We start from the raw sequence: 15455 nt of genomic DNA, 5'->3' as shown, positions 1-15455 counted from the left end.
GTTTCCAACCCTTTTACTCTTAAAATAATAAGCTTAACTACATATTGTGAAAAATGCATCAACATTACAGAGCCTTTATTGTAGCATCACCGGTGGATTAGTGAACGTGAGTATGCTGTGTGTATTACAGACATTTAGTTTTTTTATCTCTCGATACTGAAGTTTGCAACGACTTTAACGGTAACAGTAAGTTGGCAATAGAGACGACAAAGAAATGAAACACAAAGCAGTAGTTTTTGTCTGCCTGTCACTGACCTCTATCCAGAGGAAGTGAGGGATGACGTCAGGTTCACAGGGTGCAGGTTGACTCTCCTCTGATACAGCCAGAGGGCCGGCCTCTACCTTAGCCTCCGAAAACAAGCCCATCTTCAGCTCTACTGTCATCTGCCAAGCTCCTGCCATCTCCCGCATAAACTAGGCAGATGGGGAAAGGATAAGAATGACTCTATTCTACAACATATCTCAAATCAAGATTAGGGCTGCACGATATGAGGAAAATATCTAATTACGATTATTTTTTACTGATATTGCAATTGCAATATGATTCACGATATTGAAGGGAATAATCATGTTTATATCATTCTTCTCATTTTCATTGACTAAATATGAAATCTTAAAAAATTATTATAGTGTGATTTTTGCGTGGATCTGTACCAAACAAAGATGTTTTCTGTAATCTGTAGGATAGGATTTGTAGGCCGGGACGTCTCTGCAGCAGCACAATACTTCATTCAGAATGGTTTGACACATATTTTGCCTTTAACAAATATTGCGCCCCTCCGTGATTTGGATATTGCACTAGTCCATATTGCGATTTCGATAAAATTGTGATTAATTGTGCAGCCCTAATCAAGATACACATTCATGTAACAAATTATTCCTATGATTTTAAGTAAGTGATAAATATACTCACTGGCACTTCCACCCCGTTGTGTGCAGCCAGGAGCCATTCCCAGCAGGCAATAGCAGTTTCCATGCCATGTTCTGTAAACATCTTCAGAGGAGACCAACACAGATGGTGCAGGAGCTGAGGATTGCAGTCTGAAAGACAAAATTTTGAAAATGTCCATAATTGAATTATAACAACAAACAACCAGCACTATTGCTGAAAGATATTCAATACAAAACTAAATGACGCAGAGCTGCTCACTTTTGGTAGTTATAAGCAAAGCGGCCATCTTGAACATGGCCTGGGTGAAGGCCTCTGGGTCTTTTCTGTCCAGAGCACTGGTCATCTGATAGATCATCAGCTTGGTGAGGTCTGACTGGCTGTGAGTTGCCTGTGAGAACTGGATCATACCAGCCACCTACACAGCACATGGACAGACAGGTATGAATCATGCTGTATGCAGAAAGCATCGGAAAGTCACATATTCTTAATATTTATAATATTGAGACTTCACCTCTCCTGTGTAGCGGTTGCGCAGGTTGAGGGATGCCATGAAGTTGGAGTAGTCCTTTTTCACGCATGCAGGTCTCTCTGTCAGCTGGGTGGTCTAATGAAAAACACAGTTCAGGGTCCACTTAGGGAAACACGGTCACAAGCTATGAAAGTAGATTTGTAGCTGTACTGTAACACTTCTGGCTATACTGAAGCTATCATGCCTGAGCCCTGACTCTCTGTATGTAGAGATCTGACCAACCTGAGGGAAAGCAGCCTATGGTTGGCCACATGGTGGAGGACAGCACCAGCATAACCAGTTAGCCAAATGGGCAACCAGCCAACCAACCCACCCGTCCATTGCAGGTAAGTAACCAGGTAACCAGCAAATCCGCAAACCAGCCAAGCAACCAGGTAGGTAGTTCGGTGCAGTTTAACAAAGACAAAATACAACAAATGAAGCAAATGAAAAGACACATATAGCAAAATGCAAGCCCATGAACATAAACGCACTGCAGAGCAAGCAAAAAGATATCACACAGACTAGTAAGCATGCACACACGGACATACAATGCTAGACTAGACTCCAAGTGTTTCCAGAACCATAGAATATAATAAAAGACATATATGTGCAAAAAGGATACAAGACACTTCTGGTCAGTGTTACCAAACTGCAAAAGCTTTAACAAAGCAACTTAATGGCACATTTGTTAACCGAAAAAGCCAATTATGTTGGACAAATGTTAATAAGCATCCAATCAACAAGCCTGTAAGGCCAAAGCAGTATGTTCCAATGATGTTACAAAAGTCCTTCTTGATGCCTCAGGAAGTGACAAGGCATTTCTTACGTCCTGAGCCATCCTCAATGCTCTAAACAAATTGTAACTGCCCTTACAAAAATCTTTGGTAGGACTGTACAAACAGATACTGTGCTTTTGTTGTTGTAATGTTCAATAATGTGTGTCTAAACAATGTTTTCAGTATTTTTTTACGTGACATACCGACATTTGTTCTGCAGTCTTTAAATATAATAAAATGTGACAGGTAGCTCGAATTTACCTCACCAACCTCACCATTAATTTGGGCTGTGTAATGTTTTCTAAATTCAAGACCGCCCTTAATCTGGGGAAAGGGCCCGTGTTCCCTGCATGTGTGTGTGAGACTCACGCCTAGTGTAGTACTCTGTCTGTTGTAGCCTGCAAAGTGCAGTATGCTCTCTGTGGCCATGGCCAGGCCAGTGTGCTGGGACAGTCCCGACACCCAGTTCTGATGCTTGTTCAAGTACTCCTGCACAACACACAAAATACAGGTAAGATATTAGGAATGGACAAAAAGAGAAAAAAGGGGAAAAAAGAGAAGCAGTAATAGAACAACAATGACAAATATCCTCTATAGTCAAAATATACAATGACTTCCCTTAAAAAAAGTAAAGATTTGGAGTATTAGGTTACTATTATTATAGTTATTGTAGTCAAAACAGTGTTGCTTAAACTATACAGACATGCAAAGTCAGCTGTGAAGTTCAGACTTTTAGTATTAACTTTCAAGACCATCAATGACTTTTCTTAGACTTACTTCCAGTACAGTCACTTTTGTTAGTTTTGCATAATCAAAAGGAATCAGTGGCTACAAATAATAAAACCCCTCTAATTGAGTGTATGTTGACCCTCTCTTAAATTCCCCAGTTCTATTGATTTTTCTGATGCCAAAGAAGAGATCTCCACTCTGAGGAAACATAAAAGTAAAGGAACTCACCTGTAAGTGGGACTTTGTGACAGAAGGGGCCCATTTCATTGCCTCTTTCAGAATCTCACCACAGCGAGCAGCAAAGTCCTTCACTATGCTCTACAAGGAGATAATGAAACCAGAATGCGACCATTTAAGAAATACAAAAGGGTTAGACAATCAATTTCAATAAAATGTATCCCTACACATGTTGAGATGAGGCAGACTCTTCCTTAGAGATTTCTATTGGTACATGAATTTAAGAAGCTTATGTCATGTCATAAAAACATCACATTAAAATCCATCACAAAGGATAATTTGGCTGATGAACAGATTAAACAATCAAAAAAGAACAAAGACTGAGCAAGAAAGAGGCCACAACTGCCTTTAAAACCAATACTGTGCTGTCATCTAGTGGTCATAAGTGTAATAACAGTCCAAACTCACCTCTCTGGCCTCATATGTGTCAGGAACAGTGATCCTGTACGGGGTGTCTGGGATGTCATAGTACGGCTGATCCTTGTGGATGTCCTAAATAAACAGAAAAGAAATTTGTTGCAACTGAAGCTTATAGGTGCACCTATCTAAACACTTCCCATGCTCTTTAAGCAAAAATAATTCAAACTCTGCTTTTGTTCCACCACAGAACACTTTTATTCTTTGACTAAAAATGTTGACAAAAAGCTGCACCAGAGGAGAATATTCCACATTGGCTCTGTGTTGTTCACACCAGCCCTCCACTTACAGCACTTAGTGATAGAGAGAGTGTCTGCAAGATGTCCAACATGGTCTTCAACACACGACCACTCCAAAGCAGATGGGGGAATCTAGTAAAGGTAAAACACATGAGAAATAGGATTCATACTGTATATAACATGATGGAAAAAAATGTAGGCAAACAAGGATCTCGGACACTCACGTCTCAGCCAATCCAGAAAGGTATTTGTCTGCCACTCTCCGAATCCTCTTGTGGGTGTGGTTAAAGTTGATCAATAAGAATTGGGCATGTCGCTCCAATTCCTCCTCGTGCTCTTTGGTCTTGGGCTAAAAACATGAGAAATATGATTTCATTGTTATTTAATGATACTGATAAAAAAATGAATATACAGTCAACAAGACGTCCAAGCCTTTCGAAATTGTTTACTATCACCCCAAATTTTAAGAGAAACCATACTACCTACCTTCTCAGCCATCATCTGGAGAAAGACATCAAACACCTTATCGCTAACACAAATAATACACTGCATCATGCCTGCGAAGAAAGACAGAAAAAAGGGAATTTGAGAAAATGAATTACACAGCATGAGGATAAAAAAGACCAGAGAAGAACGGGTGTAAAGCCCTCACCAGATTTGTCTTTCTGGATGGCTTTGTCTTCAAAGTACCGAAACATGACCTGGAACCTGTCAGGATCATTGGATCGTAGCATCCTGAAAGAGTGCAAGAGAAAAGAGAGGTAATACAAAGTTTAATAATCTGACCTCACAATGAACAAAAAATTAACAATGTGAACCGGATACAGAAGTGTAAAAGGAGCTGACCGCATGTATTCCAGTCTGTAGACTGAGAGCAGGTACGTGGACATGGCAAAGTCGAGCTTGTTAATGAGGGCAGATCCTTCTGGAGGTGGGTCGAGGAGATTGCTGATGGTTGCTCGCAAATCGCTCAACTCAGCCTGGTGGACAGAAATGGACAATTAAAAGATAAGTCCTGGTGTTTCTGTTCTCAAAAGGTACCGGGAGGTAGTGGGGGGGGGGGGTCTGTTTATGTGCTGTACCGGCGTGACTGTATCATTTTTCAGGGCAGAGTTATATTGCAGTTCGGAGCGAAGAGGTTCTCCACTGGGAAAGGTGAGAAGAGGAGACGTGGTAGCAATCTCACACACACCTTCATACCACTCCTCTGGCCAAAGCCCTGAAAAGACAAAATATATTCATCCAAAAAAATACAGGAAAGCCCCTGGACCTCAATGACACTGATGTTGTATGCTAATATCTCAGATTTGATTAAGGTATTTAGAGTTGTGAAAAAACCTTCTTCAGTATGGTTTTGGTTATATTTGGGTTGATACTGATGATAGAAAAAGCCAAACATCTGTCTTTATCTTATTTAATTAACCCTTTTTTCACAACTCTAACATATTTCTATAAATTAGAATTTATAAATTTCATAAATCTCCATAATTACTTCAAGTTACATTCACTACATTATCGTAACAGCTTCTTGTAACTCTTCTTGCGATAGCCTGGGCAAACATGTATAAGAAAATAAGATCTATAACCAACAAATGAAGCAATGGGAACCTTGATGTTTTGAAACTCCACACAGTTCATAGCTGAGTTTCAGAACTTCATCACTGAACAGGGAAACAATTTTGTGATTTGAAGAAGCTATTGACCACTTAACCAAAATCAGACCTCTCCTACTCATTTTGAGTGATATGGTGCAGAAGTGCAGAACTTTTGACTAAACATGTAGTATTCTGAAATCAGTTGCTCACCTGATCCTTCCACCGCAAAACCCATGACCACAGAGTACAACCAGAAGTCCCTGAACAGCTTCTGGAGACGGGGCTTGGCCTCTTTTATTGGCGGAAGCCGCCTGGTCAACTGTGAGTTAGAAAAATGAACACAGGAAAATAGTGAAAAATGCAGATTAATTAATGTTGCATTACTAAATTTATCACGTTCTGTTTGAAGTGAATCTTTAGGAGTGGTAAAATGGGAATTCCTACAAATACAAATAGCTTAAATCTTTTTCAATATGCTGCACACTGAATAAATAAAGATACACAAATCCAATGAATTAACAACTGCAAAATATCTCTAACCAGACTACAAGTCCTTCAGTATGTAATTAGTATTAAATCATTTTAACAGATTAGCTGAATTGTGAAGAGTTAAAGATTTTAGTCAGTCACAGCACTTTTTGGTCTGTTTGATCTGGTCTATTTGTTCAGGAGGAGCCCACATCAAAGTTCAGTTTTGTATTCAATTCTTTGCTCTTAGTCCTACAAACAGGAGCAACACAGCACTTCCCGCCAGCACAGTAAAGGTAAGTCATTTTACAGAGTGAGGTTGCTATTAAGAGAGTTTTTATGTAAAATATTTGGTATTTTTAGCAAGACACATGATTTTATTCCTACAGATTTATTAAAACATAATTTTATCGAAATCTTCTAAATGTTGATCAGATGATTATTAGGCCATACTAAATGTCTATTCTCTCTGCCTCAGCCTTCAGCATGTGGGTCATCACCGTCATGTCTGTGGCCTGTCTGCTGGTCAGTCCATCCCTGGCTGGGATAAAAGACCTCAGCTCTCACTTCACTGACCCTGAACTGGAACCCAGAGGCTTTGAACCAGAGGGGGCAGTGGATATAGAGGCCATCCCCTTGGAGTTCCACAAAGAAAACACTGTTACTAATGACCTAGTTCTGGATGGCTTTGAGGATGAAGATTATATTGATTTTGACAAAATCCTGGCTTTGGGCAGCGACGACTACACGTGAGTATTAACTGTTGTTACTTCTCGTGCATTATATCAAAAACAAAATGTTAAGAAAAGAAGTTGAGATGTGAAATAATTTAAAAGAGAAACATTGTATATGGTAGGCCGAGACAACTCATTTACTTGGTGCCAACTCAGTTTTCAAGTTTTATACTTAGATTCTTAGAAGAATAATTCTATGTATGAAAGTTCACATAAACATGTCCGTAATAAAAAATGTTTACGCATCCAAAAATAAACAGTTACTTATAGAGCAGCTACTAGTGCTTTTAGTCTTTTGGAGCAAGATACCTAAACAAATTTAGAGTAATTCTACTTCTGAATGGCTGGATGCTGAGTTTACGATATGTTTCAGTGAAGGGGATGAGATAGACGAGATCGCCACACCAGCCCCGGACATTGACATCTTTGCCGAACCCTCTGACCCAAAGATCCGACGTGCCAGACTCCTACGGCTGTTCCATAGTCGGTCTCGCCTCCAACGCCTCAACATTGTTAATGCCCATTTCGGTTTCAACCTCTATCGAAGTCTTCGTAACGACGTCAACCAGAGTGACAACATCCTGCTAGCACCTGCTGGAATCTCTGTCGCTATGGGGATGATGGCTCTAGGGGCAGGACCTGGAACCCATGATCAGATCTATAAAGCTCTGGGATTCGCAGAGTTTGTTAATGCTAGCCATCACTATGACAACACAACAGTGCATAAGCTCTTCAGGAAGCTGACGCACAGGCTCTTCAGGAGGAACTTTGGTTACACACTACGCTCTGTAAACGATGTCTACGTGAAAAAGGATGTCACAGTGAAAGACACTTTCCGTGCAGAGACAAAGGATTATTACTTTGCAGAGCCGCAGTCAGTGGACTTCAGAGACCCTGCCTTTCTGGACAAGGCCAACCGTCGCATCCTAAAGCAGACCAAGGGGCTGATTAAGGAACCGCTAAAGAGTGTGGACCCAAATATGGTGCTGATGCTGCTCAACTACCTGTACTTCAAAGGTTAGCGAAAATCGGGACACACTCTGTCCTCCACCTACTTTCAAATGATGCGTATGTTGCAGAACTGTGAGTAAAGTAAAATTACAGCACATCTGTCTGCTGAAGTAAAAATATGAATCTTATTTGTTTGTATAAACAGGTACATGGGAACAAAAATTCCCCAAAGAATTGACTCATTATCGCAACTTTCGAGTTAACGAAAAGACAAATGTACGCGTGCCAATGATGACCAACAAGGGGAACTATCTGGCTGCTGCCGACCACGAACTAGAGTGTGACATCCTACAGGTCGGTGGCCTCACAACAGTTTAACATTTTAACTTGGCATCTGAAGGGTGGCAATTTCCTGACAAACATACATACTGGTCTACAAACAAGTCAACTGGGATACATAATAATGATGTAAATTTTCTTATTTTCAGCTCCCTTACACAGGAAAAATCAGCATGCTTATTGCCCTGCCTAGGAAGATCACAGGCATGAGGACCCTGGAGCAGGAGATCTCTCCCACTGTTGTCAACAAGTGGCTCAAAAACATGACAAACAGGTCAGCAGCTTTCTCCCAAACAAAAATAATGAATAGCTCAGAAAGCACACTGTCAATAATAATATGCAATAAACATTTGGGAGCACCTTAATAATTAAAGGCTTGGGTGAACATGCTGAAAATGTTTAGACCTTGTGGCGATTTAAAAGCTATACCATGAGAAAACTTTTCTATGGCTCCTTTCAGGACTCGAGAGGTGGTGTTACCTCGGTTTAAACTGGAGCAGAACTATGACTTGATTGCAAATTTGAAAGAGATGGGCCTCACTGACTTGTTCCAGGAGAGTGGAGATTTCTCTGGAATGACCTCTGAAAGGATTTCCATGAACTGGGTGAGTAAGACTAAATCAGTCATGAGGCAAACATCAAAACAAAATAAAAGTAGGTTGGTCATTCAGTCACCTGGACACCTTATTAACTGCAATCAATAACAAACTATTTCAAAATAATGGAAGCCTTCTAATCTCCTTCCCCAGCTGAAGCACCAGGGGACCATCACGGTGAATGAAGAGGGCACTGAGGCTGCTGCTCTGACCCAGGTCGGCTTCATGCCCCTCACCTCTCAGATCCGCTTCACCGTGGACCATCCCTTCCTCTTCCTGATCTATGAGCACCGCACAGACTGCCTTGTGTTCATAGGCCGGGTGGTCAATCCTTCACAGAACTAAACTAAACAGCTAAAATATACCCTTTCAAATTCCATGTTTGGTTAGAATATCCAACTAAGATATTACTGACTTTAATAGCTGGGTTATTGTTTTTAATAATAAATTACTGCTATTAGTACAATATGTATATGTACCATCAAGTAATGTGTGTGAGTGTAATGAATGTGTATGCAGTCTCTTACCTCACATTTAAACTTCATAATTCTCGTAATGTTGAGTCTGTCGGAGTGACTCAATGATTATCTGTCTGTTAATGTTTTATCTCGTGCATTGAGCCCAGTGAGGAAATGTGCTCAAAAATGCATTATATACCGGTCATTAACCTAATGTTGTACTGTAATAACACCAGAAAGACTATGAAAATACATGAATAACACAAGAAAGGGAATAATAAAATAATATATAAAACTACTAGCCAAGAATTTCTGTGAAAATTATAAAGAGAGAGCTTTAATGAATACATGTTATCAATATATAATTTATTTTCTTATCTCATTATTAAATACATCTAATATATTTTAAAGAAAAACAAGGTTGTGCAACCAAATTGAACTGGTGACAGATATTTGTGCTGCAGCTAACAGGGTAAATATTTGTTGATTGTTCCCAAAAAAAGGGCAGCAGTTTGTACAGACATCACATACTCACCACAGCAATCACCGGAATGAGGACTCCAAGATTTCCAGCACTACTTGATGCCTATGGGAGATAAAGAGCAATTACCAATTTACCAACATTACAACAATTTCCTGTTGTGTTCAGACGTTAATGCACTTAAGCACGTACCTTCAGTGCTGGCCCCTTGTCTGAGGCCCTCTCACTGGCTCTCTTTCCTTCCAGGCCCAGTTGGACAAACAGCTCTAAAAGGTTCACCATCAGCTCATCCACGAGTTGCTCCCCCTGCAGGTTGGCTGCAATGTTGGCCAGAGCATTTATCACTGCCAGAGAGCAATGCCTAGTGGAGGAAAGACACAGGGAACATTTAAACACAGTTCCAAAGAGACATCAAATAAGGTCAACAAATATTAATGTTCTCCCAACTACATTTTCTGCTTCTACATGAAAACAGTACCCTGGTGCAGCTAGTAATTTTGTGATCAGGGTAAGAGCAGATGCTGACCTGTAGCCATGATCTCTGTAGTCTTTGGTAGCTGAGTAGACCACTGAGCTGGCCTTCACACTGATCTGCTGGAACAGATTCCACCCCTCCTGGTACATGTATTGCTACAAGACAGAGAAGCAGACCACCAGTAGGTTAAACTCAAGCTAAAATTAAAAATGCTTTTGTTTGCTAGCTAATCTTCTCTTACTGCTTATAACATTTACACTTTTCTCAAAATCAAAAATCCCATTATTACAGAAGACAGCATTTTGATCTGTATCTGCTGTATAATTTCAGATTCTTTTCCAGTCCTTTGTTAATTGTAGTCTATCACACTCTGGGTACACTGGCTGTCAAACCCCCCCGCTACACTCCAAGGAGTTGTCAACTAGAATACTGGAACCTATTCTTAATGCACATTGTACTGAGCAAGTAAACAGCAGCCAGCAGGTTTACAGTAATTACAGCGTGTCAGCCCCTCTGGGTTAAGAAAAAAAGGGTTACATTACTTCTATTTAAGCAACAGTAATACAAAGTTCAGTCTAATATAACATAGTTACTATGAAATAAATCTGCATTCCCTCACCAATGGTTTACACATTTGAATGATCCCCTGGTGCTAATGTAATGGCCCTTCTCAACCATAAATGTATCAAAATAATGGAGGCAAGATGCCCTAAAAATGTGTTATCATTGTATCTTTGAACTCACATTTCCTGTAATGACCATGCAGCCAAGCTGGTCGATGATGAGGACATCCAGCTGTGATGGAGGCTGGCAGAACTTTTGTTGAAGGATTTGTAGGATGTGCTCCATGACTTTAGGAGTGTCTCTCAGAGCCACTGCAATGTGGCCCAGTGCTCGAATGGTGTGATCTGGGATCAGATGGGCATCCCTGGCAGAAAGACAAATTTTATTTTTAGAGTAGCTGTTCATCAAGGACTTGGAAATGAATACAAGGCACAGTGTTGCTTTTCTTCAACCGGAAATGTTGCTTACTTGTCATTCTCCTGTGAAATGTATAAACGGTTCGACAGACTAGCCAGAAAGGCCTCCACTATCACATTGTCCATGGTCAGACCAGCTTTCAGACATCTGAGAGATAAGAAATACACACAAAGATGAACAATGAAAGTTAAATAAAATACGTTAAAATCTTATCTTCAAATCTGTGGCTGTGCCAGGTGTTTGTGTCTGACCTGCATATGTTGTCAATGGAAATGTCTCTGAGCTGCTCGTACATGGATGGCTGGTCTTTCCTGTTGGACAGGAGGTTGAAGGTAGACTGAGAGTGCTCATTGGTCACATTTATCCTAATTTCTCCTGTGCCTTAAATAAAGAGTGACAACAGCACAAAGACAAAAACATCAACAGAAAGAGCATTAAAAACAAGCGGTTTTAAATCTATTACAATTTAAAACATTGTACCCTGCACAGAAAAGAAAAAAAGGCTGATTGTAGTCTCAAATCTAAAGAGCATGTTATCTTTTATAATCTAACAAATTGGCAGCTAATCTATGAAAAAAAACAGTACACTGTGAAGAACCAGTAACCTGAATTGATTTTCCAATTGTCTGTACTGTATTTGCTGCAGCTAATCAATGAACACTCTGTTCAGATCAATAGTGGATTAGCGCTGAATGTAACATAGTGTATATCTGTCACTGTATCATCAGCTATAGAACTTTTGTCCCATTTACTTTTGGCTCTGATCATTTGTGCTGTATTTGGGATAAGAATGTTCCTTAAATAAATAAATAAATAAATGAATGAATGAATTTACCTGTGTTGCACTGACTGTGATACTTATAAAGTTTAATAAGAACAGGGGAAGGAACCACCAGGAAATCCCTAAGAGAGGTAGTGGCAGAGTGAGCAACTACTGGAAACCTCTCACACAGACGACCAAGGCCCTGAAACAGAGGGGGAGACAATAAGAGAAACTGCCAAATAAATAATAGAAAGGTATGACCTGCAACACAGTTTTGGGTCAGCTTCAAAACCAAGGTCACCAGGATGCTCACTTATTTTTAGTTAAGTCATTTTCTGCAACATTTCTCTTCTATTTGAGCAAATATCTTAGCGCTCTGGCTACCTTGCAGTATAATACCTGTAGGCAACAGATGAGCAGGGGCATATGAGCAATGATGACTTTACTGGAGGTTTTCGACTGCAGCTTCTCTGACAGTTTGGTGCACAAATTCTCAGCTCCTGAAGAAAAAAAAAAAAGACACCAGGAAAGAAATGTAATTCAACCATAAAAAAATAAAACACATCCAGTATATGACTACTGAAAACAATGCTCTGCTCACGCTCTTCTACAAATTACTACCTTGCTCATCTTTGACAGCCCACACCATGAGGTCCACGCAGGCAGCGTTGGCTTGGCAACGAAGCTTGAGGGGGCTCTGTTCCACCGGCAACCCTCCCGTGTCATAAAGTACCCGCTGCAGCTCTGATTGACTGCTGCTAAACTGTTCTAGTACAAAGTCATGCACTTGCCGTACAAATGCTGGCTGCAAGGCTGAGAAATATGGAGAAAGTAGGAACATTTGACAAAATATTCTACTTGACAGACCACAATAAACAACAATAATCACAGGACTGTGGGGATTTAATGCATAATAAATAAGCTATCTATGATCCTTTACCTTTCATGTAGTATAGTGTGTCCCGCAGCATTTTGAACACACACACATAGAGAGTGTCACTGAAGGTTTTGTAATAGAAGTTGATTCCAGGATTACACTTAACAACAAACAGAAGAGACAATGACAGAGAAGATTATTTAACTGATAATGGCATAAATTTAACTTTGAATTTACCATTTATAATTTATTTTGTACAGACAGTGGTTACATAGTTACCTCTGTAACCTCCATCATAGTGGCGTCCAGAGCTTTCAAAAACGAGTCGGAAACAAACTTCTTCACCTGTAAATTGCCGATATGCACAACCACTGGTAAAGATGCAATATACGTGAACGGGATGGGAGACAACAGATGCAGTATCTTGGTAAACAGGAAGTGGGCTACTGTACCATGCCCAGGAGCTGTCGGAGCAGATCAACGGGCACCTCCACCTCGTTTTCAGTCCCCATGAAGAGAGGAGACACTGAGAAACTTGAGCTGACTGTAGAGAAATAGTAGTCAGGATCTACTGTGCTGCTGTCTGAGAGGTAGGCACCTAAAAATGAAAAGAGCCCAAAGGACATAAAAAAACACCCTGCATCCATAGTATGTGGTATCAAGCAACAAAAGCAAATTAAAAAAAACTTAACTGTACCATAATACATATCATTCATTTAGGATACATACAAGTGCAGATAAGTAATATGCAAGTAACTAGTTATTACATTGTTACATAATGCTGATGACTCACAATGATGAACTAGGATGAGTTGACAGAATCCAGGTTTACATTGGCAAACACAAATCTAATCAAAGCTGCTTGAGTTTCTTGAGTTTTACCTTCAAAGTAATGCGGGCCAGGGGCTGTAGGAGAGCAGGGAGAGTGGCCTCCTGGATCTGTACAGACCTATGAGACACCACATTACAGAACATTTATTTACCAACTAACTAAACATAAAGTCATCGAAAATGACTCTAAAGTCTGTGAGAATATTATGACTCTGCAGTCACCTCTAATTGTCTTGAACACACAAAACATCTGAATCCAATCAGCTTCATCACAACATATACACACCTGCACAGAGGCATCCAGGTTGGTCCCGGTGGATCTGCGCAGAGTTTCACTCTGGCACACTGTAAGCAGCGAGGATGGCATGATAGAACGAAATTCATTGAAGGATCTGCGCCGCACTCCCTCTGTTTCCTCTGTGACGCAGCGGGCTGGGGGCGAATCTTTGGGGAACAGCTTGGACAACAGGGCTTCGTCTGTGTAGCTGTAGCGGCCAAAAGCTCGAGTCATGCCGAGCAGGCTGGGGACAGTATACCTGCACAAGTAGACTGGAGGCAAGAGAGCATCTGTGAAGCTTTTTTGTGTACTGATATTATGCACCGTGTTGCCTTTGTGTGTGTGTGTATGTGTATGTGTGTGTGTGTGTGTGTGTGTGTACCTTTGTCATGATTATCAGGTGTTTGGCACATGTCCTGCAATGACTGCATGACCTCCATTATAGCATTCAAGATCTGGAGGGGAAACAATAACTTAGCACTTCACTGCAATGCAGCCTAACCTAGAAATTACATATTATGACCACTTTCTAAACTGACCTCTTGTCGGGAGTCTGGGTCCCTCTGAGCCACATCTGCTAAAAGAGTCACTAGACAGTAGCTGAAGTTTTCTGCGACTGGGAGATATTCTGAGGAGCAGAAAATGACAAGACAAAAATACCTACAGTTGAATGTCACATACGTGTGCAGCAAGAAGTGGCATTTTATGGACGGATATTAACACTATCTCAATATGTCTTGAGATAGTATTGAAAATGAGTAAGAATATTACTAAGTGCACAGTTACAGCAAGTAAATAGAGGCCATTGTAAAACAAAGGGCCCCACTATAAGAGGATTGTTCTCACCCTTTCCTTTCTTTCCTGAGCTTTCTTCGATCCATTGGACCCGCGGTAGCCCTCTCAATAGGCTCAGCAAGTAGGAAACAAGTATGTCTTTGTGCTGCCAGAGTGAAGAAAATCATTACATACCACAAACAACTGCACTTGTTGGCACAGAGCAGCACGTTTGTTTGCCTAACAAGCACTGATAAATCAAAAATATGAAGTTTTAATTTTTTATTCCGACAATCAATCAAATCTGGGTCAAAGAAAATATATCAAACATTACTTGAAAAGTGAAGCTACCATCTCTACATAACCATATGGCAGGTAAGCTTTCCACCCTGTGTGTCAGTGTGATGAGGTTAGAGGCTTACATGGCCAGCTGAATGTCTAATCGACAGTTTAATCAGATTATGGGAGTAAGCTTATCATGGTGATATATGTGATATACTGTATACGTCCTGCTGAGAGGCTGGTAGCAAAAGTAGACTAATAGTACTGAATAATAAAACTAATAAGTTCTTAATATGTCATGCTACTCCATCCCTTTGTAATAAACTCTGGAAAATTAAACAATGTTTGGATCATATTATCCATTAACTGCCGGGACAACCTAAATATCTAATGTTTAAAGTGATGATGAAATACACCCAATGTGTTAAAAAGGCTCAACTGCTCGATTTCTTATGGATAACCACCCACCTGTAAGCCAGATTCCACCAAAAACACAGCCAACGCAATAACAGCATCTCTGCGACGCACATCTAGAGTGAACACACCGCGGACTTCCACTGGACACATACATTGTAGCTTCTGGACCTGAAAGACCACAAAGAGATCATGAATTTATGATCTTGAAATAAACTTATAATAGACATCAGACAGATATGCATTGAAAGACCTGTTTGAGAGTGATTGCATGTTCCAGTATTGCATTTTGATCTTTCTAGAGCTATACCAGGAATATCAGTAAACTGCACTTTTATTTTTGTACATACATTACATT

General features: G+C 40.3%; 2 protein-coding genes across 5 annotated transcripts in view; one reads left to right on the top strand and one right to left on the bottom strand.

The window, feature by feature from the left end:
- pi4kab (phosphatidylinositol 4-kinase, catalytic, alpha b) overlaps positions 1–15455 on the bottom strand; it is a 31785-nt gene that overhangs the window by 15340 nt on the left and 990 nt on the right. For 2 of the 3 annotated variants that reach the window (XM_039802267.1, XM_039802266.1), the window contains exons 2-34: positions 15152–15268; positions 14474–14567; positions 14167–14255; positions 14010–14082; positions 13637–13899; positions 13402–13468; positions 12972–13117; positions 12799–12864; positions 12583–12679; positions 12264–12455; positions 12042–12142; positions 11715–11844; positions 11131–11260; positions 10931–11026; positions 10643–10826; positions 9950–10053; positions 9616–9784; positions 9478–9528; positions 5607–5715; positions 4884–5020; positions 4648–4781; positions 4454–4536; positions 4288–4358; positions 4026–4150; positions 3852–3933; positions 3554–3637; positions 3137–3226; positions 2549–2668; positions 1644–1658; positions 1404–1496; positions 1151–1307; positions 914–1041; positions 256–414 (exon numbers count right to left, since the gene is read on the bottom strand). In XM_039802267.1, the coding sequence (XP_039658201.1) occupies positions 256–414; positions 914–1041; positions 1151–1307; positions 1404–1496; positions 1644–1658; positions 2549–2668; positions 3137–3226; positions 3554–3637; positions 3852–3933; positions 4026–4150; positions 4288–4358; positions 4454–4536; positions 4648–4781; positions 4884–5020; positions 5607–5715; positions 9478–9528; positions 9616–9784; positions 9950–10053; positions 10643–10826; positions 10931–11026; positions 11131–11260; positions 11715–11844; positions 12042–12142; positions 12264–12455; positions 12583–12679; positions 12799–12864; positions 12972–13117; positions 13402–13468; positions 13637–13899; positions 14010–14082; positions 14167–14255; positions 14474–14567; positions 15152–15268 (3756 nt within the window). The remainder of the gene's footprint in view (positions 1–255; positions 415–913; positions 1042–1150; positions 1308–1403; positions 1497–1643; positions 1659–2548; positions 2669–3136; positions 3227–3553; positions 3638–3851; positions 3934–4025; positions 4151–4287; positions 4359–4453; positions 4537–4647; positions 4782–4883; positions 5021–5606; positions 5716–9477; positions 9529–9615; positions 9785–9949; positions 10054–10642; positions 10827–10930; positions 11027–11130; positions 11261–11714; positions 11845–12041; positions 12143–12263; positions 12456–12582; positions 12680–12798; positions 12865–12971; positions 13118–13401; positions 13469–13636; positions 13900–14009; positions 14083–14166; positions 14256–14473; positions 14568–15151; positions 15269–15455) is intronic. The other variant, XM_039802265.1, reaches the window with a different exon arrangement.
- On the top strand, positions 6039–9240 carry serpind1 (serpin peptidase inhibitor, clade D (heparin cofactor), member 1). 2 transcript variants are annotated; one of them, XM_039802268.1, is made up of 7 exons: positions 6039–6160; positions 6343–6613; positions 6972–7615; positions 7755–7903; positions 8038–8162; positions 8349–8493; positions 8638–8829. In XM_039802268.1, exons 2-7 carry the CDS (start codon positions 6351–6353, stop codon positions 8827–8829), a joined length of 1518 nt encoding a protein of 505 aa, XP_039658202.1. In that variant the 5' UTR covers positions 6039–6160; positions 6343–6350. The 2 variants fall into 2 exon arrangements, with proteins under 2 accessions (XP_039658202.1, XP_039658203.1); XM_039802269.1 differs by lacking the exon at positions 6039–6160 and having other exon boundaries at positions 6351–6613; positions 8638–9240.

The sequence above is a fragment of the Perca fluviatilis genome, chromosome 6, assembly GCF_010015445.1.
Source record: "Perca fluviatilis chromosome 6, GENO_Pfluv_1.0, whole genome shotgun sequence".
Taxonomy (NCBI): domain Eukaryota; kingdom Metazoa; phylum Chordata; class Actinopteri; order Perciformes; family Percidae; genus Perca; species Perca fluviatilis.
The sequence above is the reverse complement of the archived record's forward strand: the minus strand, read 5'-3'. Positions and strand labels throughout refer to the sequence as shown.

Bases quoted from the DNA above. Each gene is read 5' to 3' on its own strand.
- serpind1 (XM_039802269.1), top strand. From the start codon at position 6,351: ATGTGGGTCATCACCGTCATGTCTGTGGCCTGTCTGCTGGTCAGTCCA. The intron at 7,616-7,754 runs GTTAGCGAAAAT...TTGTATAAACAG, and splicing joins CAACTACCTGTACTTCAAAG to GTACATGGGAACAAAAATTC. The intron at 8,163-8,348 runs GTCAGCAGCTTT...GGCTCCTTTCAG, and splicing joins CTCAAAAACATGACAAACAG to GACTCGAGAGGTGGTGTTAC.